Here is a 24,275-nt window from a genome sequence, read left to right as displayed (position 1 = left end):
GGGCATTAAACTTGACCCTCCAAAGAAGACAGATGTCACTGACAAGATTTTCTTGGATAGTTTGCCAATGTTAGTTTGTGGGTGTCTATGCAAATTTTGAAACATTCCATTGTCTAAAACTGAGAAAGGGTAAAGTTGGCAGGCTGATTGGGCAGATGGAGATGTCTTTCGACAGAGTTCATAGGGGAGTTTCCATGGGATCCCTGCCTACTCTGCCTGTTCAGGCATTGCTCTATGCCCTTGATCTTCAACTGGTGGGTCAGGACCCACTGCTGGTTCACAGCCTGGTCTAAGGTGGGTTGCAGCAGCAGCATCACTACAACCATACCGATATATGGTTATGAAATAAATAAATTAGAAATGGGTCCCCAAATGTATGTTAAAGGTGGGTCCTGGGGCTAAAAAAGTTGGAAGACTGCTGCTGTGTGCTATGGCTGGCCAATGCTATTAATTAATGCTGATCCAGCAGTAACTAAATACCACAGGGGGAAATTAAATCTATGTATTGGTTAGAATAGTTCCAGTTCAGAGAACATCTTCTATCACAAAGCAAGAAACAGAGAGGATGTAAGTCAAATATGGGGAAAACAGATGATCATATAGTCTGTGGTCACTGTTTAAAAATGTTCCATGTGGCAGCTCTAATCCCAGGTGGGACCGAGCCCATTGTCTGCAAACTTTGGCCATATACTGTAGTAAAACATGCTACACGCCCCAATTCCTCATGTTTCTAGGGGTGTGGTATAACTCCTAACTCTGACAGGTGACCAGCTCCTCGTTGCATTAGAACCATTAGGTGCCAGGCAAAAACATTGCTCCTCTCCCAGGCTTTTGATTAATCTATGGCCTTTGAAACTGTGTGATGTGTGTCTGTGTGCGTGCGCAATTGCTTGCTTTGTTACTACATTCTGTATTTTTGCGCTTTTATATTGTAAACTGTCCTGTGTTCCTCGGATGAAGGGTGGTTCAGAAATTTAATAAATATCATCATCCTCAACTTGGATTCTCCCCCCACCCCCCAAAAATGTAGTGACCATAAAGTAAATGGCTATCTGCTTTAACATATAGACCCTCACACACGTGAGCCTATACTGTTAATAAACCGCCACAGAATATTGATTTTTATTAGTTACCAGTGTGAAGGTTAGAGAGATAACATTGCATTGCAAAGGTTATTGAGCAAGTAGCATCACATCTGTGCAAATCAGAAGAAATAGCTCTGAAATTATGCGGTAACCCCCACAAAAGTTACTACAGGAGAAATGTTATTCCTAGTATTGTGGTTCCTGGAAGTAAGTACCCCTTGTATTGTCTTACAAATGGTTCTTGTACTTTCAAATATGCAGTCTCTTGAAACCCTTACTCTATAGAGTCACAATGAAATCAGTGGAGCCACTTTTAGAGAATAGGACTGGAGGGTTTCTGCCCTTTGGGCTATAGATTTCTAGGATGTTGATACGTTCATTCACTATGTTCAGTTTAGATTTCCCTTCCTACCTTAAGGGATGCCTCCCTTCTATAGATAACTTCTCTCTTAAGTGCAAAGGAAGGTTGTCTCCCTTGTCCAGTCTATGCAGGGTCTGCCTTGTACAACTCTTGACTTGAAGATCAGGGAGGGACCAATTGCAGTGGTAATTCTCAAGCTGACTTCAACCATATATTCAATGGATACTTGGCTTGGTGACTTGTCCCCACCCCCACCCCACTAAGATGGATTCTTAATCTTGTTTGAGTTAATGAGTTTTAACAAAGTAGAGTGGGTATGTAAAAAAAAGTTGAGAATCCCACAGAAATCAATGAGCCTGACAGCACTTCTTACTCAGAAGTAAACCCCAATGAGTTCAATGAGACTTAACTCATATAAAGCCCAGTTTTGCAATCCTATTCTCACCTAGGAGTAAGTCCATTGAACTCAGTGGGGCTTACTGCTGAAAAGACATGCACAGAATTGTATTGTTTAAGCACCTACCTATATGTTAACAGCACAATAAAAGCATTTTTCACTGTGTTTATTCTGATAGACATGTGTATTGGATTGCAAACTACATTTCAGTGATTTCACTGGAATATTGGCATACTCCCTTTTCTTTGGATTGCTCCCAAATGTTATGTTTTTTAAAGAGCTTTTCTTTTAATCTGCCTTATGGGGTTAAAAGAATCTAAACTGAGAATGAGAAGCCCCCTCCTCAGCATGGGGCACAATAAGTTGTTATATTGCATGGAATCTCATTTTGGAATAATTCCACTTGCAGTTGGCTTGGGATATGTAAATAATTTCACGTGTAATGGAGCTGTCAAATACAATTCCAACATTCTTAAAGATCTGGGGTTCCACGCTTGGGAAACTAAACAAGATTGGGTGGTGGCAATATAAGACCAGTGAAGATAATGACACACTGTCCCATTTTTACCAAAATACAAAGCTGAAGATAAATGTCTTGTTAGGTGGGGAGAGCAGCAAAGTCTTCCAAAATAAATGATGAATTGTGGGGGTGGAGAGGGTAAACCAGCTACAAACATTGAATCCTTCAAGCACCCATAACAGGTTTGCAAATATCACCTAGTTCATAGTAGGAGAAATAAAGTTGTGGCATATTTGATGGCCATTCACTGTCAGACGTGGCAAACCCTGATAGCTCAGGCAACACCTTCAGAAACATCGCACCTGGGTTTTTATAAACTGTTGGGAAAGAGATATTCAAGCAGAACCAGCAGAATAATAATAATAAAAATCCTTCCCCCAAACAAGAGTGCCCTTGCTTGCACCTGTGATGCTTCCTTTATCCCTTCCTCTGGATCTTCTGAGTACCTGAGATGGTGGAGCAGGAATCACACCAGAGCTAGGATTCCACATGGTGAAACATTCAGAACCCACCAGTTCAGTATTTTTTTAGTTTAAACAGTAGCCATGCTTCTCAGGTTTCACCTGGGTAAAAATTCTTCTTGAATGTTCCACATTACCAGTTCATACACATTCCAGAGCCAGTGTGATCTGGAGGTTAGAGTGTTGGACTAGGATCTGTGAGGACAACAAAAATGAAACCTGCCTGTCCCAGAGTCATAAAGCTACCATAGACAAAGAAGACTTAAAAGGTTCAGTAGTTAACTGAGCAGCTAAAGTTAATGGGATCAAAACCATTATTTTCCCCAATAGAATTCTGACTACATATCAAATTTTCACCTACCCAGCTTCCAGTAAAACAGATAGAGGGACTGAATAACGTACAGTTTATCTTAAGGTGTTCGTTTTACAACTGATACTTAAATCTTCTTTTGACTTTTCCGACATCTAAATTGTTTCTTGTATAGTTTACGTTGGTCAGAATTTACATTTGGTTTTTAAAACTGCCCTCTTTCCATTTTGATCCCACGTTAGTGTGAGTCTTCAAAAGTGGCATATTTCAACTACTAGGCTCTCCTTGCCAGTGAAGTCAATGAGGCCAATTCAAGAGTCCTTACATGTCAGTGAAGGTCAGGAAGCCAGTGAATGTGTCCCCAAAGTCAGGGGAAGCCGTATCTATGGCAAGCCTGGTAAACAGAACTGAAAGAAAGGGTCGGGGATAATGTTGGGGACAAAGTGATGGGACGGAGAGAAAAGGATAAACAGAATTATTTTGTTTTGGGAAACCTTACGTGCATAAAACTTGAGTGAGCTAATGTCAGTGTACAAGCCTGAGATTTGAGTAAATGTAAAGGCAGGCTTGGACGGTACTGTAGTGGCAGACATCCTCTCAGAAGTGCGAGGCATTGTTGTCATTGTTTACTTATTATAATCTGGGATAAAGCAACTTGAAGCAATGCTGCATCTAACAAAGGCTCTGTTTAACAACCCTGGCAGGCACTGGAAGGGAAGGCGAGAGTTAGATAAGATGGTAATTGTCCATTCTTTCCCAATGTCATTCCTAGTTAATTACACAGTCCCTGGCAATAAGGTCTCCCAGCAATCACCCTGGGCTCCCTCAGCTTGATGGGCACTTCCCAAATGCCAGGCTTTTCAGATGCAAATGGGGTACTCCTGGCAAGTGTTTTCATGCAAAGCTCTGCTTGTTATCTCTTTCCATAGGTCAGGGAAGAGGCAAAGGAGACAAAGCTCACCTTTTTAAGGCTATGTTTGGGACACTTTTATGGGTTCTCCACAGCTACACAGGATTTTGTTATGAGGGGGGAGGGACCTTTTCCAGGCCAGGGGCCGTGTTCCCATCTGAAATATTCTCCTGGGGCCAAATACCTGTGGTGGGTGGGGCAGGAGGCAAAAGTAGGTGGAGTAATTTTTTACATTTGTACTATAAGCTAGTTTCTAGAAAGACTCGGAATAGTGTGGCCTGGGAAGAATTCTGAGGCTAAATAGAGATGAGCAGAGGGCCGCTTTTGCCCCCCAGGCCCGAGGTTCCCCACCACTGAGCCACAGTAAAATGTGTCGGAGAGACACGTCTCCAAACACACTGCAGGTGTGTACCAAGCGACAATGGGCAATGATGACTCCGTCACACATCTCCACCATGGGCTTGGAAGCAAGTGCCTCTCTTCCACACCTCATAGGTTTCCTGCAGAAAACATCAAACTGACCACAGCGAACAAAGCTGCTGGCTGTCATTCTTGATGCTAAACAGAAAGCAGCTAAAAGTTCACTCCTAACCATGACTACTCAGAAGGATGACCTATTGAATTCAGTGGGGCAGGCATTGAGTTATGTAGGGTCAGAACTGCAGCCTCAGTTCTAGAAGCATGGGGCAGGAGTGCATTCTACTGTAAGAACTAGCTTCTGTCAAGTTGTGGGAGGAGGCTAGGCAAAACAGGTATAGGCAAAAGTTAAGTCATAGCCAGTGCGGGAATAGCACGGGTGGAGGCCAGTTCATTAAGGGTACGGTAAATGGGGAACTGCCCACCAACCTCAGCCCGTCCCCACCAACCTTTCTTCTTACTGACAACCATGTATGGGGTGGAACTGGCTGTCAGTTTCCTCCTCCTCCTTCGTCCCAGAGTTGACTTTGTAGAACTCGACAGGGAAGAGCGTGGCAGTAAAACTAGAGCTAGTTGGCTCCACCAGTCATTAGTTCTGACTCCCAACTACTTTTGACCACCCTCTTTTCTGCCCCAATGAGCACCAGCCACCATTGGTGGAATATCTGAGTTGTCCCAGGGAATATGAATACGTGAAAATAGGAAGCTGCTTGGCACTGAGCTTGACCAATCATACCTCCTGCCCAGTTTTGTCTACACTGACTGGCAGCAGCTCTCCAGGGTTTCAAGGAGGGTCTTTTTCAGCCCTACCAAGAGATGCTGGGGACCTTCTGCACGCAGAATTCATATGGTCCAATTCTTTTGTGAGTTGTGAACATCCTTTCAGACCGCAGATAGGAAAATGGTCTCTAGCCTCCTCCATAAAAGGGTGTTTGTTAAATATATGAATGACAGTAATCACAGATAGTTATCAATTTGCAACATTTGGTCAAGTAATGGGTTAGATGTATAAATTAAAACATTTTGATTAAAAATATTTGTGTCCCCAGTTAATTGGACAACACATTTTTTTTGGGGGGGGAATTACTATATTGGCCCAAATATAAGCCACACCCGACTATAAGCCGCTCCCTTAAAATTCTGCAGACACTCACACCTGCTCTGTTTTACTGTATGTCTGTTTCAGCAGCGATATCGTGAAAGCCCATTTTTGTAAGGTTGCGAATTTAAGCCGCACGTTAACTTTTCACGGTCAGAATTTGAGAAAAAAGTGAGGCTTATATTCAGGACAATACGGTATTATTTTTACTATAATAACATTGACATGGACAGGGGCCTATTGTAGAAGAATTTCCCTGTCTCAAATTGAAGGCTGCTTGGTGCCGATGCCTGCTGTGACACAGACTAGTATCATCAAAAAGCAAAGAACTCGTGCTTTTGCACTTAAAGCGTAACTATTGCTTTGTTCATGTGCAAAGTTATGCAGATGCAATCCATTACCTAGTGAAAGAATTATATGATTTATCAACTAAGATGTTGAAATGAGGCGGTGGGGAATCCTATTGGTTATCCATGGTGGAGTATACAGTAGCATCCTTTTGGCTACAATCCTCTTCACACTTACCTGGAATTAATGAGACTTACGGTACTGTACTTCTGAAATGTAGATATGCACTGGACTGCACTGTGTATTAGTGATCATAGCAAGCTCAGTGGCTTTCACTCTCTTCCATTTACAGAGGGCAGTACTGAGGTATAGTGGAAGCTTTGTAGTTTGGGGAGCATGCTGAACATTCTCTGCTGGAGAACCCTGACCCTCTCCCAGAATTGCAGTTCCCAGGTTTTCCTGGGGAGAGGGAATAGCCATTTAAACCAGTTAAAATCTTTGACCTGTAACTTCCGATGCCGTGCACCAAATCATGAGCAATGCCAGGAACAGAACAAGGAGCGCTGACACTCATGCACAAAGCACTCTTTTACATCCGAACAAGTTAGCAAATGACAGGAAAACAGTTTGGTGCGGATACAAAAATTGAGTGGTGAGTACGCAGTGCTGGACACATCTAAGGCTGGTGTGCTGCCTGCCTCTGGGGTTGCAAGATGGAAAGTATCCTGAGCTGAGCTTAGCTCAAGCTGCTATTTAAATGGCCAGATTCCTCTTCAGCTGGGCATTCATGAGATACCCCCATTCCACTCCTGATGCCCACCTGTCCCTTGGAAGCCTGATAGCTAAGTCCCCTCTTGTCAGTGTAAGAATATGAGCTGTCCCCCTCTCTGAATACTGTATGCGTTCATTCCCAGAATTTCCAAACACTGTGGGTTGCTGTGTCCCTAGTGCAGCAGCTGCCTTCTACCCAGCCCTTAGCTGTGTGTCACACCTCTAACTATGTGTAAGGACTCCTCGTGGCATGTCTGGTGTCAATGGACTGCAGTATCACTATGTCAGTTACCTCCTGAATCAGAGGGATCTCCAATGGACACAAGCTATCTTGGACTCAAGTGGGACTTCTTGACAGAGAACTCAATGAAATCCAGCCTGGGTACGGGAAAGATGCTTGAGCGATGGCTCTGGAAGAGTGAGGCTGGTCTACCCATGCAGTTCAGAGAGTGGGCAGAATGGACTGTACCATTTCAGATTGCAGGTGGGGGGTGCCAATTTTGAATGTTTCACCTTTAAGGGATCTCATGGGGTGGGGAATCCAGCACATCAAGGGGAAAGGGTTTATCCTGCTTGGTGGGGGATAACCTTGAGCTCCTTGAAGGAAAGGTAGGATATAAATGCAATAAAAAAAGAAGTGTGGCAAGAGATGCAATGGGGGCATCTCCCTTCATTGGTATGATTGAGGGTATTATCCAGGCTGGCAACCCTACCCCTCCAAAAGCCCTTATAAATTTTCAATCTCTGAGTCAGCATACAAATCTAGACTTGTGAAGCTGTGTCCGAGGCATTAATGCACACATTCTTAAGCGTTGCCTTCAGCCATTCTAGACTCTTTGTGTGGCAGAAGAAGTTGATTCACTGCAATCCACTCTGAACTGCATGGTGCCACAGTGGCTATAATCAGTGACCTACTAAGTTGTTCGGTGTCTGCAGCCCCCTTGCTCACTGAAGAACTATGGAATCTGGGCATGCTGCCAGCTGGACAAGTTTAACATCTGATCCCCAAGTGATAGGGATTTTTCCACCCTAGTGGTCTTTGCATGAGGGCTACCAATATCTTTAGAAATGCATCAGATGCTAGACAGCTTCAGAGTGCAAGAACCAAATGAAGCACAACTTCATTTTAAATATCCTTTGAACTGGCTCTTGGTTTCCCTGTAGTACTTACGCTAACCAGGGACTTAGCTTTAATCCTCAGTGTCCCACTAAGCAGCTTGTGCCCTATTATATCAGGAAACCTGCTAGTCTGGGAAGGCTCTCCAGGGGTCTTTCCTCTGAACCTCCTTTCATCATTCATATTTTGCATTCTGAAATATGTCTCATCTTGCCTTGCAGGCTTGTGGAACGTGTAAATCAACTGTTTCAGGCTGTCACTGCCCATCACTTTGCCAATTGACAGCTTCTCTTGTTAGAAGAATCTAATGTCGTGGCTGGCAGGATGTCTTTAATTGTTGAGGGTTTTGTTCTTTCTTTTTTAAAAAAAGCAAATCAAATATTTAGCATGGCATATGTTATTCCTTGCATTTCAATTTTCTAGCTAGCTTATACTGCGATTTCACATTGCTCCTCTTACGCAGACCCTGCATTCCTTGCGCGAGACTTTTGCTCAGTTATCTTCCACTCACTAGCCAGTGGGGAAAATGAATAAATCTGGATGCCACAATTCCCAAGCTGGGAGCCTACAATACATGCAGGCATGAGCTGAATCATGTATGAGAAGGATTCTGATATCTGTGGAGAACAAACACTGTTTGGCAAACGCATCTGCGGGAGAGGCGAATGATTGATGAGAGACCATTATAGCAGCTAAGGAGTGAATGGAGATAAATACTGGGGAAAAAATGGAGTAAAAATACTGTATTCACAACTGGCTTGTTAAAATGGTCGTCAGCCACCTTCTACCTGACAAATATGTTAACTGTCCCATTAATGGAGTCATTGGGCAAAAAACGCCCCTCTCTTTTTTGTGCCCTTGATATCAAAGAGGCCATCCCAGATATTGTATTCCATTTGGAAAATGAGCTGGTGCTGCAACCCACATAGGGACGCCAACAGTTTGTTGCCTTTTACACTGTGTAGCAGGGGTGCAGTGGGGCTTTTCCATTCTAAGAGCTACTTTCCCTTTTGAGGGCTACATGCCAGTTCAGGGCTGGGCAAAAGTGGGTAGCAAAAGAGGTAACCAATCTTTGTCCTCAGAAGAGTTTCAGGGACCAAGCTGGAGAGGCCAGGGCTGTCCCTTGTTCCCTTGGTTTCAAAACTCTTGTAGGGCTCTGGCTACTCTGGGAAGTAGCAATTATCTGAAAAGCTGGTCTCCCTACCTCTGAACCAATCAGACACTCAGTGGTGGACCTTGGGATCTCAAATTTCAGCAGCACCCTGTGTGATGCTGAAATTCCCCCCCCCCCCCGCCTCTCACCTTCCATTCTACAACATAGCTGTGGTGCTCCCAAGACTTTATGCCCAGTGCCACTGAACTGCTCACACTCCCCCAAATCTGCCTCTGAGGTGAGGCTGTGTCCACGATGTATCACATTTCACTTACAATTGGTCAGTGTCTGCTAGGTAGGCTAACACTTACGTGGTGAGCTTCCCCTTCCTGGCTCTATCCTCGTGTTGACAATATTTTAGTTAGAAACAGTATGATTTAGAACATTTTCAGGCAATTCCATTTGGGGGGTCTCCTTTCTATCTTCCCTCCAGTCATTCTTAATCCTGCAGTTCTTGAACTCAGGTCCACAGAAGACATGCTCCAATTCATTCTTAAGTCATCCAGCAAGATATGCTATGTAAGAGAAGCGGGCAAGGACAGACCCCTATTTCAGCTCATCCCCAAGGCCTGAAAGAAGGCTCACATTTGTCTCTCGTCCTTTTGTGTGAAAGGTGTGGGCAGACAAGCCAGTAAAAGTGGGTGGGCGTGGAATGGGGTCAGAGGAAATGGCTGTTGGCTCTATTTTAAACAGGACAGACAGAGCTAGGCTAGAGGAAGATCCTCCCTGTGGAGGTTTTTGGGGGGCGGGGGGGGAATGCTCTGTTTTGTTCCACATAACAATGTGACTGTTATCTTGTGTACTACTGAACTAGAAATGCAAAAGGGTCATACAGTTAAGCCACCCCCTTGTACCATAAATATCTGAGCACATTCCGACACAGTTAATGATGCTTTGTAATAAATTCATGCCTTCAGAGACTCAATGTTTGGTCTGAGTCCCTAAAAACATAACCTATCGTTGTTTCCCTTTTCCATACCAGGAAATCACTGCCAGGAGCTTGCAACGCATGAACAGTGTGACATTTTAATATGACATTAGGACACTGGGGAAGTTGTCAGAGCCAGGGGCTGGAGTCAGACTATGAAAAGTGGACACAAATTGTGGCGAAAGAGTTTCAGGTGGAAGATAAGCCAGAGGACGTCAAGGTTAAATTATTCCCAGTGTCTGCACAGCACCACTGGAGTGTTGCACATTTGCTGGGAAACATTTGGTGTAGAAAATACATTTAGCCATCCATTTAAAAAGGAAATGATATACTAGAGGGGGTTATTTATTTCAGGAATTTAATATATGGAACTAATTCTACTATGCTGGTTAGCTAATGAGTGTAAAATGCCCCAGTAAATGTTGTAATCTATTCATTTGGCTTCCTCACCAAGGAAGCCACTCTACAAAGCATTTACTTGAGGAAATCATTTATAGCATTGCAATAGCAATGAGTGTGGAGATTACAGAACACCCTAAAGGTAAACTAGCGGAATTGTCTGTAAGGAGCTATTGAAGTGCTTGCTTGGGTGAAACCTGCATATAATTACATTTTTCTCATTTACATAGACACTAAAATTTAAAAAGATGTATTAAAATACAGTGAAAATACACATGCAAGGAAAGCAAGTGCCTGATGAATTCTGAAACATGTTTACACAAAGAATCTAGAAGGCTTCAAACATAATTATCTCAGGATTATTTGATCCTGCACCAACCTCTGTCTACATAGACAAGGAATTCCAGGGTGTTTCAAGCAGGAACCCTTGCTGACTATATGTAAAATTAGAGTTGATCCAAACCAGCATAGTATACTGGTTAGAGCAGGCATAGGCAAACTCTGGCCCTCCAGATGTTTGGGACTACAATTCCCACCATCCCTCGCTAACAGGACCAGTGGTCAGGGGTGATGGGAATTGTAGTACCAAACATCTGGAGGGACAGAGTTTGCCTATGCCTGGGTTAGAGTGTCAGACTAGGACCTGGGAGACCAGGGTTCAAATCCCCACTCACTGAGTGAACTTGGGTCAGTCACTCTCCCTCTCAGCCTGAGCTACCTCACAGGGCTGTTGTGGGGATTAAATGAGAAGCGGTGAACCATCTTGAGCTCCTTGGAGAAAAAGGTGGAATATAAATACAATAAAGGAATAAATAAATTTTGCTGCCTTATTATTGAGCACTCCTGCATCAAGGTGCATAGTAACCAAGCATAGTAACCCTTGCAGTAAAAATGCATTGATAATAAAGTAAATAAGTAGCGATTTGCTCTCTTTTTGTGACTTCCACGCTTTGTCCAATGGCAGGGCTAGGTTGATATTCTGGTTTGACAGTTCCATACAAAATGTGTACACCACATGAATTGCATTTGAGCTTTGTATTTGTGTATTCGTAAGCACTTCGTCTCTTTAAAGTGAATAAAATATCTTTCCTTAATCATCTCTAGTGTGTTTTGAAGAGAGAAGTGAATGAAAGGCCCATGCCCACAGTTCAGATATGACACACAGTGAATGTGTATTGTGTTTGGTAGCATATTTGTCTTCTGCCACAAAGCAACCAACCAACCAAAATACAGGCCATGTTACATGACACACGATGGGGAGGTACATTGCGTCTTGGAGTTCTACATTTTACAACAAAAAGATGGGTCAGGGTGAGGGGAGCTGAACCTAGCCTCTCCCATCTTACCTCCATGGGCACTTTTGCTCCCAGATTGGATGCCAAAAGTGTGCTGAGCTGGGGAAGAGCAGGCATTAACTGATAAGGGTGCAGACAGGCAAAGTGAGATGAAGAAGGGAGCAGGGTTCGATTTCCCGCACCCATGGGGTGCATATTTTGTGTGTGTGTGTGTGTGTGTGTGAGAGAGAGAGAGAGAGAGAGAGAGAGAGAGAGAGTTAGACCCCTATTTGCCCCTACCTCTTTATCAGAATTAACAGAGGAGGCTGCCCTGTTATGTCTAGGTAAGCCCCAGGTCTCTAGATTACTCTGTATTCCATGCCCATTTGTGCATCAGAGATTGCAATCCTGCTAACATTTCTACCATCTCTTATCACTGAAAAGAGAAGTGAATCAAGACTCAAGAAGCTGTTTCTTTGTGTGTGCATGTGGGCTCAGACGTTGATTGCTTTCTTTCAGCTCTTTCTCCTGTCTGATTCACCAGGAAGCGCAAACATCTGAGAAACTCAAGTGGATCAAGAAGGATAACTAATTGTGCAAAGGGGGCCAAATAAAAAGAAAAAAAAATGTTTTCAATGTAATTCTTTTTCTTGGCTTTTCACTTGACCATCCCTTACGATGCAGACATAATACATATATGGCATAGTCCACAGGTGATTTTTTATTTTTTATTTTTGCATACAGAATGCCAAACTATATATCATGCTTAATGAGTAGTATGCTTTTGTTTATATGATTACAGGCTTGGGGGATTATTACTGGGTTTGCAGCACATATTTCTTCCCTCTCCAGCAGCCGTGACACCCCCACATCCCTTCTGCACAGAACATTGGAAAGTTTAGGGCCCACACCCAGAATATCTCTGGCTGAAACTGTGCATTATGGGAAAAATGTGTTTGGATTCCTGGAAATGAAGAAGAAAGCTATGGCGTGATGTCATTGTGTTAGCATTTTCCCACTTGGCCTCTTCTGTGGGTGCTGGGGAAACACTAATGTGGTGAGATCATGCCACAACTGCTTAATACTGGGGTAACTTAGAGGAGAGGTCTTTCCATAATGTGTAGTGCCTGATAACAGCAGTCAAATGTGTTTATGTGCCCTGCCAATGCCACGTGATTTTCAGAACCACAGACAATTGTACCCGCAAGCCAATTGACAAATCCTATACAAAAATATATATTCCAGGAGGTGCACAGCTGTGGAGAAAAATAAATTTCCTTTGACTAAAGTCCTAGTGAGGTGTTCCTATATCAGCGTGGTGCAGATAGTAGGGCCGAGTGCCCTTGCCCTGCACTCTCTGCCATCTTTGTTGCCCTCCACAAGTTGGATGGTGACTGCAATGTGAGCCAGCTCTGCTCATGTTGTAGACTCCCCACTCATCATCGAACCCTGATTTTCAAGGGTTCTAAAATCACAGGGAGCCTGTAAGAGGAGAACAGGCTCCTTGTTGCAGCCATAACACCTCCAAAAGAGGAAGGAAGAACACTGAATGCAGGAATATATCTGTTATGTACTGTTCTCACCCTGGGCCAGCAGGGGGATACTGTAGATAGTTTTCACTCAGGTCCACATATGCAAATAAGGAATTCAAAGTGACGTTCAGTGATTGGATAGCTACAGAAAGTTGCATTGTAGTGGAGCTCTATATAAGCAGGCTGGCTGAACCCTTCAGTTCAGTTCTGTTCTAGCCTGTGAATAAACAAGAGCTGTTTGAAGAATTGCTGTGTCGTCTGATATGTTCACCTACAACATAACAATATCAGACCTGTTTTATCCCTGTTGCAAGCAGTCACCTTCCAGCTTGTGGAGGGGGATGGGGGTGAGAGAGCTTGTCCCCACTTCCTTTTCCGTGGGGTGTTAATCACATGGAGTAGGAACACCTGAAGTGGGCTTAAAATGGCTTCATCGCAGAGGAAGCACAATTTCCTGTCCAGCTGTAGCTGTAATGCTTTGCTCTGACTCATCTCACCCATGATGGAAACAGAGGACCATTTCTATCAAGATAACTATGCCACTTTAAGGATCTTGAGCAAGTTTTAAAAGCCATACATCTCCACATAGAATGATCTCCACAAAAATTGTGGCTTTTGAGGAGAAGGTACTGCTGCCGTCTTGAATTGATGTAGTGAGTTGAGTCAGCTGATGTGGACAAGGTTGCAACTTCTCCAAACTGGCAACAATTGGTGGTTCGTTCGTATAAATAATGCAAACATGAATACATCTACTTTCTGCTACTGAGGTTGAACTAAAAGGAAGAACTTGATAATGGAGAGACAGGTGGAATCCGTAGGAGTGAGCTTGTTGCCAGGAGGATGCCATTTGGCAGGGCGCTAGTGCAGCCTATCTTTCAAGCATGTAGCTGTATCTTTTTTTGGCCTTTTTTGTATGCGATGTCACTGGAGTACTGCTGCTCTTGAAGTAATTGTCCTTCAATTAAATTCCGTGCAGCCAGAGCAAAAGAAAGAGCAACAGATCATGAGCTTCTGAGGTCATGGAGAGAAAATTAGTCACATGCAACTGAGAAACAAAGGGAGCGGCGAAAGGAGGCTACAATGGCAATATAAATGCCTGTTACAATGTTCCTAATGGACTCCCAGTGGTCTAATCCAGGGCAAGGATGCAAGCTAGATCTGGGAGGGGCGTTGCAATTCCCATTTTAAACCCTTGGTTTGACATTCTGGAAAAAGCACAGTTTAAACAAGATGAGGATCCCAAATACATCTACCCAAATTGTGACTTTCTCTTGCTACTGGAATGGGGCAAGCTGGAAAATTTTGGATTAAGAGTGTTTCTGAATCAGGCCTTTTGTCAAGTATTGTCACATACATATGGGACAGAGGTCATGATGGAAAGTCCATGAATGACTTCATTTAGAATACTGTATTAGAAGAAAAAAAGCACACCACTTTGGCTCTCTGCCAGGGCCTAGACAACTATTTCCATGGAAACTGTGGAGAAAACAGTAAATATGAGTGCAGAACGAATTAAGATAGAGGTTTCTCAGGTCTTTGCATCTGACAGTTTTGCTGTCTTTGTTCTTGGGTCTGTACGCCCAAGCTCAAAGTTATGGGGTGAAGCTAGAAAGCAGAAATACTTGTGTGTGTGTGTGTGTGTGTGTGTGTGTGTGTGTGTGTGTGTGTGTGTGTGTGTAGAGCACTCTCTATATAGAGTTGCATCCAATTGTGTCACTTCTCTGATAGCATTCATTTATTTAAATATTTTCATTCAGAAAAAGATCACAGTGTGGTTTCCAAAAACCCAATAACAAAATTAAGCAACACAATATAAATGATAAAATGTGAAAAATTGAAATAGAAACAAAAGCATGCTTCCAAAAATATGCTTCCATGAACAAAAATGTGCTTAGGTGGTGACCGAAGCTCTAGGATGTAGTTGGCCATGTTACTAGGAGAAGGAAGTTCCCCTACGGCCCCCCATATCTGGGACCCCTGTTTTGTTATATGAATGACTTGATGTGGTTTTTTGTGCTTGTCGTGTATGTAAACTGCTTTGAGATCTTGTAGACAGTACAACAGTCTATAAATGGTAAAAATGTAAAGTTCCCCTGACAGTTAAGTCCAATTGTGAACGACTTTGGGGTTGTGTGCTCATCTCACTCTATAGGCTGAGGGAGCCGGCGTTTGTCCACAGACAGCTTCCGAGTCATGTGGCCAGCATGACTAAGCCGCTTCTGGCGAACCAGAGCAGTGCACCGAAACGCCCTTTACCTTCCTACCAGAGCAGTACCTATTTATCTACTTGCACTATGATGTGCTTTTGAACTGCTAGGTTGGCAGGAGATAGGACCGAGCAACGGGAGCTCACCCCGTCGCAGGGATTCAAACCACCGACCTTCTGATCAGCAAGCCCTAGGCTCTGTGATTTAGACCACAGCACCACCCATGTCCCCTATAAATGGTAATGATAATTAAATAACAAACACATACATTTGACGGCATGTGACCTGTAGAAGCTGGTATTTGATAGCTGTCATGATGTCAACAGAGCATATGCCATGATGCGGCATGCATCAATCAACATTTGACAGTCTCTAGCAACGGATTTACAGTAGCAATCATCATTTGGCCACAGCTGACAGCTGACATGTAGTAGCACACGTTATCTGACAATATTGGATAGATGGTTTGCGATAGGATTTAATAAACTAACTTTGCTTTGCATTTACATTTGGATTTCAAATTTCAGTTTTGAAAATGACATTGGTATTTGGCCCACTGGTGTTGATGCCGAAATTCAGATTTCAAAATGTCAGCATGTCCGTTTCACACGTTCCTTCTGAGGGAGAGAGGAGAAGCAACAGAAAGGGAGGGGAGGGAAGAGGGGGCTGACAGAGTTGAAGGAAGAGAAATGGGGTAGCAGAAAAGGAGAGAAAAGGAGTGCCCCACTCATTTTGGGCTCTGACCCATCCCCTGCTTGTGCCAGCTCTGTTTCACACACGCGTAAGCACACACGTTGCCCCACCCACATTTTAATGTAAAGAGCATTGGGCAACAGTCAGGCTTTTGGTGTGATAAATGAGAAGGATTACAACCCAGTACTACAACAGACAGAGTCCAGCTGATGAAGAGCACTGCATCCTGGGTTGCCTTCTTTAAGCTGTCATCTGCAGGCAGCAACTGGATTGAGTCCTATCTTACCCAGGCCAAGAGACTCGTAGAGAGGACTTAAGAGACAATCAATGGATCCATACTCATCAGCTGAACCTATTCCCCCCCCCATCCTGCCAAGGGGCACTGGAAAAATAAGTGTGCCCCTTTGGTAGCAATGCTGTGTGTTTTTGATTCTATACTTCTCACTTATGAGCAGATAGCAATACACAGGGGAGGTTGGGGAGTATGGAAGGACTGGTATTTACACAGCACTCCTGCCATACAGGTATGGGATTTTGCTTCCATGTGCCTTCCACATTGAAACAATGTGAGATGTAGCCCTCAACAGTTGCCGATAGCAGGGTGGGGTGGCAGTGCTCATCTGGCCCTGGGTCAGTCGTGTTGCTGCTGCTTTTGGGAAGGGGTATGTGAGGCAGAGGTGAAGTGGTTCAAAGTTGCTGGATTGACTGCACAATTGCATTTGGAGCACTTTGGAACTCCCTGCAGATTGATATCAGGCAGACGCCTTCGCTGTACTCTTTTCGGCACCTGCTTAAAACATTTTTGTTTAGGCAAGCCTATCCAGACATGAGTTATAACTTCTTTTACTGTTCATTTTAATTATCTTTAAATGTTTTTAAACTGTTTTAATAGGGGGGAAAACACTGGTAGTTTTAGTATCTCTTGTAAACCGGTTAGAGGCTTTGCTACAATCAAGCCGTGTCTCAACGTTGTTAAATAAATGAAATGAACTAAATTTGTGCTGCACCGACCTCGCCACTGCCTTGCCCCTCTATCTCCTGGTAAGCAGCACCACTACAAGACCCTTCTCTGCTGGCCCTCATCTTAAAAATTTAAATATGTGAACCTGCACTTTTATTGCTTTTTTGGGCTGAGAAATGCTGGTTGGTTCATGGGCTTTGCATGCAGGCATTCATCCTGCTGGTGTGTTTTGCAGAAACCAGCGTGGTCTGCTGCTAAAAGAGGGGAAGAACGGGGCTGGCACCAGAACCTATGTTATCACCCATGTTGGAATGTTACGGAAACCTTATCGTTTCCTCTGGGATCTGAGGAGTAGTTCTGCTGACAGAGAATTTTATTATCTGGTGACTGGGACGTTCTGAGAGGAGTTTTATGTCAAAATTTTAATCTTCTGTTGGGGAGGAAGGAAAAACAGCATGTAGCAGAGTTGGTTCGGGAGCCTGCGGGATGATAGCACTGGGTGTCCTCCTCCAACTTTCTCACCCCCCCCACTCCATTTGTAGCAATGGTACAGCTTGGCTCAGGAATTCTGACTAAATTACTATGTTTCTAAGAAAACATGTCAAAGTCCCTCACCATTCACAATTCTCCCTCCCTTGTGGAGACTGAATGGCGGCCCAGGCTTTTCAGCTTTTTTCTTGGCCTCTCTCCCTGTCAGAATCAGCATTTTCTGAGTGTCGTTTATGTCACTTAGTTTCAATTTACTTTGTTCTCGTTTAAATCTCAGTTTAAGTCTGCCTCTAATAGCCCAAGTGGCTGAATTCACTTGTGCAGTGATGCAACAGGGATGTGAAACCCAGTCTCACCCCGCCCCTTCTGTGAAATCTAGATGACATCATCTGCCAGAGCAAAAGGATAACTGATGGAATTTCCTTGCTCTGGCAAGTGAATGAGGTGATGAGGAGGCTTTCAAGTTTATTTGTGACAGATGCGCCATGGCTGCACATGAACGCCCAGGCTTCTAGGGAGGAGATTGTGGTTGCGTTGTGCTTCCCCACTCATTTTGCTGCTGTGCTACGCTGAGCTAAGCCATGTTTTGACTTAGATTGTTGTCTGAACCCAGGCTTGTGATTTAGCTTTCTATAACTATAAACGGTAACCAGTGTTTGTTCTTGGTTTACAGTTCTTGGTTTGCCCAGGAGAGCTAAAATATCAGCCCAGGTTTGTGCAACACACTAAGCCAAAACGTGGCTTATCTCAATGAGACACAGCAGCAAAATGACCAGGCAGAAGCAACATGGCTGCAGTCTCTTCCCCAGTAGCCTGCACACTACTAGAATATGCTAGAATAAATTGGAGAATGAGGAAGACTATCAAGCAGAGACTGGATACTTCTTTCCTTTTATTTGTTAGGGTTCCTGCTTCCACACTAGCACTTTAAATGGTAACAGTGCTTTGTGAGATGGTTCACATTTCTAATGAAATGCCAAAGGCTGCATTTCATTTGGCTAAATATGTTTTACATGTTGAATGTATGCAGTCACAAGTAAGTTGCAGTGAGTTCCATGATGTGTACTCCTACCATAGGCTGCTTCCTTTATATTTAATTAAATGAATTATGCATTTACTTTAATTGTGTAGTTGGTAATGTTTTATGGTTTTGCTGTGATTCTCTTTTATGCAAACTGCTTTGGGAGGATCTATGCTCTTGAAAAGGGGCACAAACATATCACTTAGAACAAACCAAGTAATTCGTCAAGCCGAACTACACGAAGCATACTTTAGCTGAGCATGCTCTTGGTTTGGGCATGCCTTATATTTCAAAGGGATGATGGTAAGGCCTAGCAAACTTGGCTTGTGTCCCAGGTAAAGGGAGTGCTGGTGCAAGAGTTCCATTGAAAATATTATTGGAAAGGTAACAAGGTTGACCTCCACTACACTAGAGGTAGGAATACTTCAGCTAGCTGTGTATAGAGTTGCTAGAGTAGAAGCTATGTTAGTGATGGGCTTCCACGACAGGTAATTTTATGATCAACACAATTGCTGTGCAGCACAGTGCCTCAGAAGCAATATAGCACACAAAGCGGCTTGTCGGGGGTGGGAGTGGGGCTACTGTGCTAGGTTCCTGTCAGGTAATTGCTGTTATTTACCAAGAAGGGGAGGGAAGGTTTATGCTGGGCAGATGCTCCACCAGGAGGGCTGGATTGGCTCTGCTGGTACATTTGCACCTTACCTCGCAGCCGAGACCATATAACACTGGTCCTGAAAGACCTACATTGGCTCCCGGTATGTTTCTGAGCACAAAGTGTTGGTGCTGAACAGTAAAGCCCTAAACGGCCTTGGCCCAGTATACCTGAAGGAGCGTCTCCACCCCCATTGTTCAGCCTGGAAACTGAGGTCCAGCGCTGAGGGCCCTCTGGTGGTTCCCTCATTGCGAAAAGTAAGGTTACAGGGAATCAGGCAGAGGGCCTTCTCGGTGGTGGTGTCTGCCCTGTGGAACACCTACCCATCAGATGTCAAGGAAATAAACAACTATCTGACTTTTAGAAGACATCTGAAGGCAGCCCTGTTTAGGGAAGTTTTTAATGTTTGATGTTTTATCGTGTTTTTAATATTCTGTTGGGAGCCACCCAGAGTGGCTGGGGAAACCCAACCAGATGGGCAGGGTAGGTCGGTAGGTATAAATAAATAAATAAATAAAATTTATTATTACCAAACTCCTTACCCCTCCCCATCCTGGAAAGCTGATGTAAGGTCTCTGCTCCACCCAGCAAGCCCTTTCTGTCAGCCTGAGTTCACCAAGTGTTCTTTCATATGTTGGCATTTTCTAGAAAGCTTCTTTATACTGCCTTGGACTACCTAGCTCAGTATTGTCTGCCCTGATTGGCACTGGAGGCTCTCCAGGGCTTCAGGTGGGGTCTCTTTCTCTTTCCTGGAGATGCTGGGGACTGAAGCTTTGGCCTGCAGAGCAGATGCTCTTCCACTGAGCTATGACAGTTGAGGATCTGTGCCGCTCATGGTGTTTCGGGCTTTGTATTTTCTCCATGCCACATAGCAACATACCTCTGCTTCACCTAACTTCACTTTCTCTGTGATCGATAGGCTGACAGCACAATGGAGTGTGGAGGACGAAGAGGAAGCAGCCAGAGAGCGGCGCCGAAGGGAGCGTGAGAGACAGCTGAGGTCCCAGGCAGAAGAAGGCCTGACCACCACCAGCACTTCTTCCGAGAGTGGGGTGGCAGCGCAAGAAAGCCGGTGAGAAGCGACTGAGCATAACATCACACACACACACACACACACACACCTTATTCCAGTCCAGTATTAAAACACAAAATAAAATCTCACAGTTGTCAGTTGCTTGATGAAGAATTCTCCAGAACTCAACAGTATGTCCTCAAATAGAAGTTACGCACCATCCTATAAGGTGCACCTAGTTTTTTGGGGGGGGAATAAAGGGGGGGAAATTATGCCCCCCAGGCGTGGGGCTGGGGCGGGGGAAGCCCAAGCTTCCCCCGACCCCAGCCCCCAGAACAGGCAGGAACCCTCAGCGCGCCCAGGCTTCAGCATGCAGGCAACTCTCCGCAAGCCGTGGAAGCCCAGCGCCGGGCTCCCGAGCTTTGTGGAGACCTGCTCGAAGCCTGGAGAGTGAAAGGGGTCGGTGCGCACCGACCCCTCTCACTCTCCAGGCTTCAGCGAAAGCCTGCAGTCGCCCCATAGGACGCACAGACATTTCCCCTTCATTTTTGGAGGGGGGAAAGTGCGTCCTATAGGGCGAAAAATACGGTAATTCAATAAAAGTGACAAGGAATTGCTTTATTTGTGATGCATTTATATATGTATATATATTGTTTTGCTTTGTTTTTATTTCATTTTAAGGAAGTATTATTTACAGTTGTATTATTTTGTGTAATAAAATAATACAGTGGTACCTCAGGTTACATACGCTTCAGGTTACAGATTCCGCTAACCCAGAAATTGTACCTCGGGTTAAGAACTTTGCTTCAGAATGAGAACAGAAATCATGCTCTGGTGGCACGGCGGCAGCAGGAGGCCCCATTAGCTAAAGTGGTGCCTCAGGTTAAGAACAGTTTCAGGTTAAGAAGAGACCTCCAGAACAAATTAAGTACTTAACCCGAGGTACCACTGTATAACATTTTTCAACCAGCCAACCAATGTGGTTACAATAATACTGAGGAAAACATGATTATTATCTGGCTTGGTACGCCAGCACTGTGTGCAGGCCAAATGAATCAGCTCCCATGTGGTTGGCTGCAATCTCATTATTTCAGGGAGAACAATAATTTCCTCTAGTGTTTGAGGTGGCAGTAATTTGGCTCTCCTCATTTAATCCCCACAACAACCCTGTGAGGTAGGTAGTTTAGGTTGAGATGTGGCGACTGTCCCGAGGTCACCCAGTGAAGATTATGAGAAGAAGCCCCATGTTTTCCTCCCTTGTAAGTCAAAGGCAGGGGGAATTCAGCTGGTAGGAGAGGGAAGGTGAATCATTCTCTTGCTTGCCAGTTTCCGCCTGCAAATGTTTTCCCAAGCCATCTATAATATTTTCTCTCTCTCCCAGTCAGGCTCCAAAACTGAAAGTGTAAATGGGATGAAAATGTGATTTTTTTTGTGGGGGTGTTGGAGCACTTGCTGGAGAAAATGGGGTGGCTCAGTAATGGCTAAGCATCTATCTCTGCAACTTCCCTCCTCTCTCTCTCTCTCTCTCTCTCTCTCTCTCTCTCTCTCTCTCTCTCTCACACACACACACACACACACACACACACACAGAGTTCTCTCAGCAGATGCAGGGCTGGGACCATGTGTTTGCTAGGGAAATGCCCCATTAGAAAGTGACCCCTTTCTAGTGTTGCATCTGAAGACTGGATATTGGAGGAGAAGTTAATACAAAGAGAGAGAAACTATGCTTTAGTTATTTTTCTATAAAAGAAAGGTTTTCATTTTCACTTAAAAAAATAGTTGACTTGACGGCTTCATTCCCCTCCCCACCCATTTCTCAGCCTTTTCTGCAGCTGTTGATCTGGCTGCAAAGGTCAACATATGAATACTGTCTTTCTCTTAAGTAAACTCAGCTCGCACTTATGGTGACTCACCCTCTTCTTGTACCTTGCTGCACCAATCCCTCATTTCCAGGAAGGAAGGGGGCTTCTTGCAGCCACTTTCAACGAACAGCTGTGATAACTTCCCTGTAGGTCCAGATTATGCTTGTTGGACATCCTTTATTGGGTCCCTTACTCCAGAGCATCAGAACCTCACAGAATGTCTTGGGCACCTCTCCACCTTCAGTTGAGTATGATGAGTTGAGGACTGAGGGTGGGGGAATGACAATGGCCAATGCCATCAACACCATGCCATGCTTGGCTTCCAGAGGCATCCAGCTGGTGACTGTAAGGAGAAACAGACTAGGGTGGAATCTTAGATTCTTACTTCAGTACACTAGAATTATCCATGCAGCCTCAGCCAAAAGACCAAGTCCAAGAAACATAGTATTTTGTGAGCTCATTTGCAAATTGTACCAATGATAGTCTCTCTTCAATACAGTATTTTACCAACTCAAACTCCCATTTCAATTTTCCTAGCTTTTTACAGTGATCTGAGTTGTGCAATATTTCACACAGTGGATTCAAGTTGTCATCATTCCTGTAATGCTTGCAGACTTGCTACTATAACAGTATTGTCTCTTTCCTTGAATCTGTTTTCCAATTCATTGAGTGCAATGGTCAAGAACAATGTCATCAAGCCTTCTGAGCTCTACTTCTCTTTCATTCCCGCCTTCAAAACTGACACCCTCACTGTCAATAATACTGTCAGAAAACTTTTATGTGAGCTTACAAAGAGGTTTTGATGATGCTTCGTGGTCAGCAGTTTCCATGTTTTTCTCAGCTGCTTCCATAGTGTTACTGAAAACAATACCCTTTTGCATTTCTTGCAACTGCCTTGTAGCACAATAAGTTTCAATGTTGCCTCAATATCCGGAGTCTTCTGCTATAACAGTGATGATATAAGTTTAAGATATCCCAGTTATTTTAGCATAATTTCAGTAAGAAGGGAGGGCAGATAGACGACTAATCTAATTGAGCAATTCAAGTTTTTAGATGACCATTTTTTTCACAAGGGAAAGATGCACTGATACATTTGTGTGTGGAAAGAAATAATTTTTTATCTGAATGTATAATCATAAATGAATCCGAATGTCCAGTCCATTTTGAACCAACAGGCATTTTAAAAAGCTACCTTTATAAATCAGAGCAACACACCCACTCTTAAGAAAAATACATACAACTGTTTACATAAGTCAAAATATTCCTTCATCTAAGGTAGAACCTCAGTTACGGGCACTATTGCCAAATGGAGTTGGTGATTTAAAGCAATGAAGAAGCAAAATGTTTCAGTCAAGTTCTTTTGAGATCAAAGCTTGAACACCACCAGATGTGCATTTCGAGACAGATGCTTTGTCATGCGACTGAGTAATTAGTTTGTCAAAATCTGACTGTAAGCCAGCTAATGTGGACAACATTTCAGATGTTATACTTCAGTACTTTGTGAATGAAGCTCTACAAAAACAACACAACTGTCTTTCTATCGGCTTCATGATATAGCAGAGCAATTGCCACATCTACAATGCCTTGTTTCGGCAGGTCCACATAACAGCAGGGTCGCTTTTATATGTCAAGCGGTATATAAATAGTCCTCATAAATAAAAGTAAAGATTGCTTTATCCAGAGTCATGAAAAAGGAACATTTGTATCATTTGCATACGTGAAAATGTACGTAGAAGGAAATGTACAGTGGTACCTTGGTTTATGAACTTAATCTGTTCTGGAAGTCTGTTCTTAAACCAAAGCCATTCTTAAACTGAGGCATGCTTTCCCTAATGAGGCCTCCCACTGCCGGTGCCCTTCCACCGTTTGGCTTCCATTCGTAGACCGAGGTTAAGTTCGCTAACCGGAACACTACTTCTGGTTTTGCGGAGCTCTTATATTGAATAGTTCGTAAACAGGGCTGTTCTTAAACTGAGGTACCACTGTACATAGAAAAATAGCATGTCTGAAATGGTTATCAGGTAGGGCTAACTGATCTCCAGAAACATTTACTGATTCTCTGCTGATTCTCCTTTCCCTTTTCTCTGTCATGTCAAATGTACAATATATGATATATATTTTGTGATCAATGTTGCAACTTGCGAGTGTGTGCTGCTTAAACATTCTACGATATCCAGTTCAGAAACCTCAGGAGGACCTGGCATTGTGGGACAGGAAGAGCATCATCTCAACTACGGAATCATTTTGCATTTCCATAACTGTTTCGAATCAAACAGGCACTGTGAGTGCTTTAAATTGCGCCTGTCTGCTGTCAGAAGATCTTTCATTCTAAAAGCAGTTGGGCTCAGGCAGTGAA

The 24,275-nt window shown here is 43.8% G+C and overlaps 1 protein-coding gene across 2 annotated transcripts in view; it reads left to right on the top strand.

Annotated features, from left to right (window-relative positions):
* LSP1 (lymphocyte specific protein 1) overlaps positions 1-24,275 on the top strand; it is a 67,035-nt gene that overhangs the window by 27,120 nt on the left and 15,640 nt on the right. For both annotated transcript variants that reach the window (XM_081205339.1, XM_081205340.1), the window contains exon 2: positions 19,965-20,117. In XM_081205339.1, the coding sequence (XP_081061465.1) occupies positions 19,965-20,117 (153 nt within the window). The remainder of the gene's footprint in view (positions 1-19,964; positions 20,118-24,275) is intronic.

The sequence above is a fragment of the Podarcis bocagei genome (genome assembly GCF_964188305.1).
Source record: "Podarcis bocagei genome assembly, chromosome: 1".
In the NCBI taxonomy this organism is placed as follows: domain Eukaryota; kingdom Metazoa; phylum Chordata; class Lepidosauria; order Squamata; family Lacertidae; genus Podarcis; species Podarcis bocagei.
Note: the sequence above shows the minus strand (reverse complement) of the source record. Positions and strands in the feature narration are given on the sequence as shown.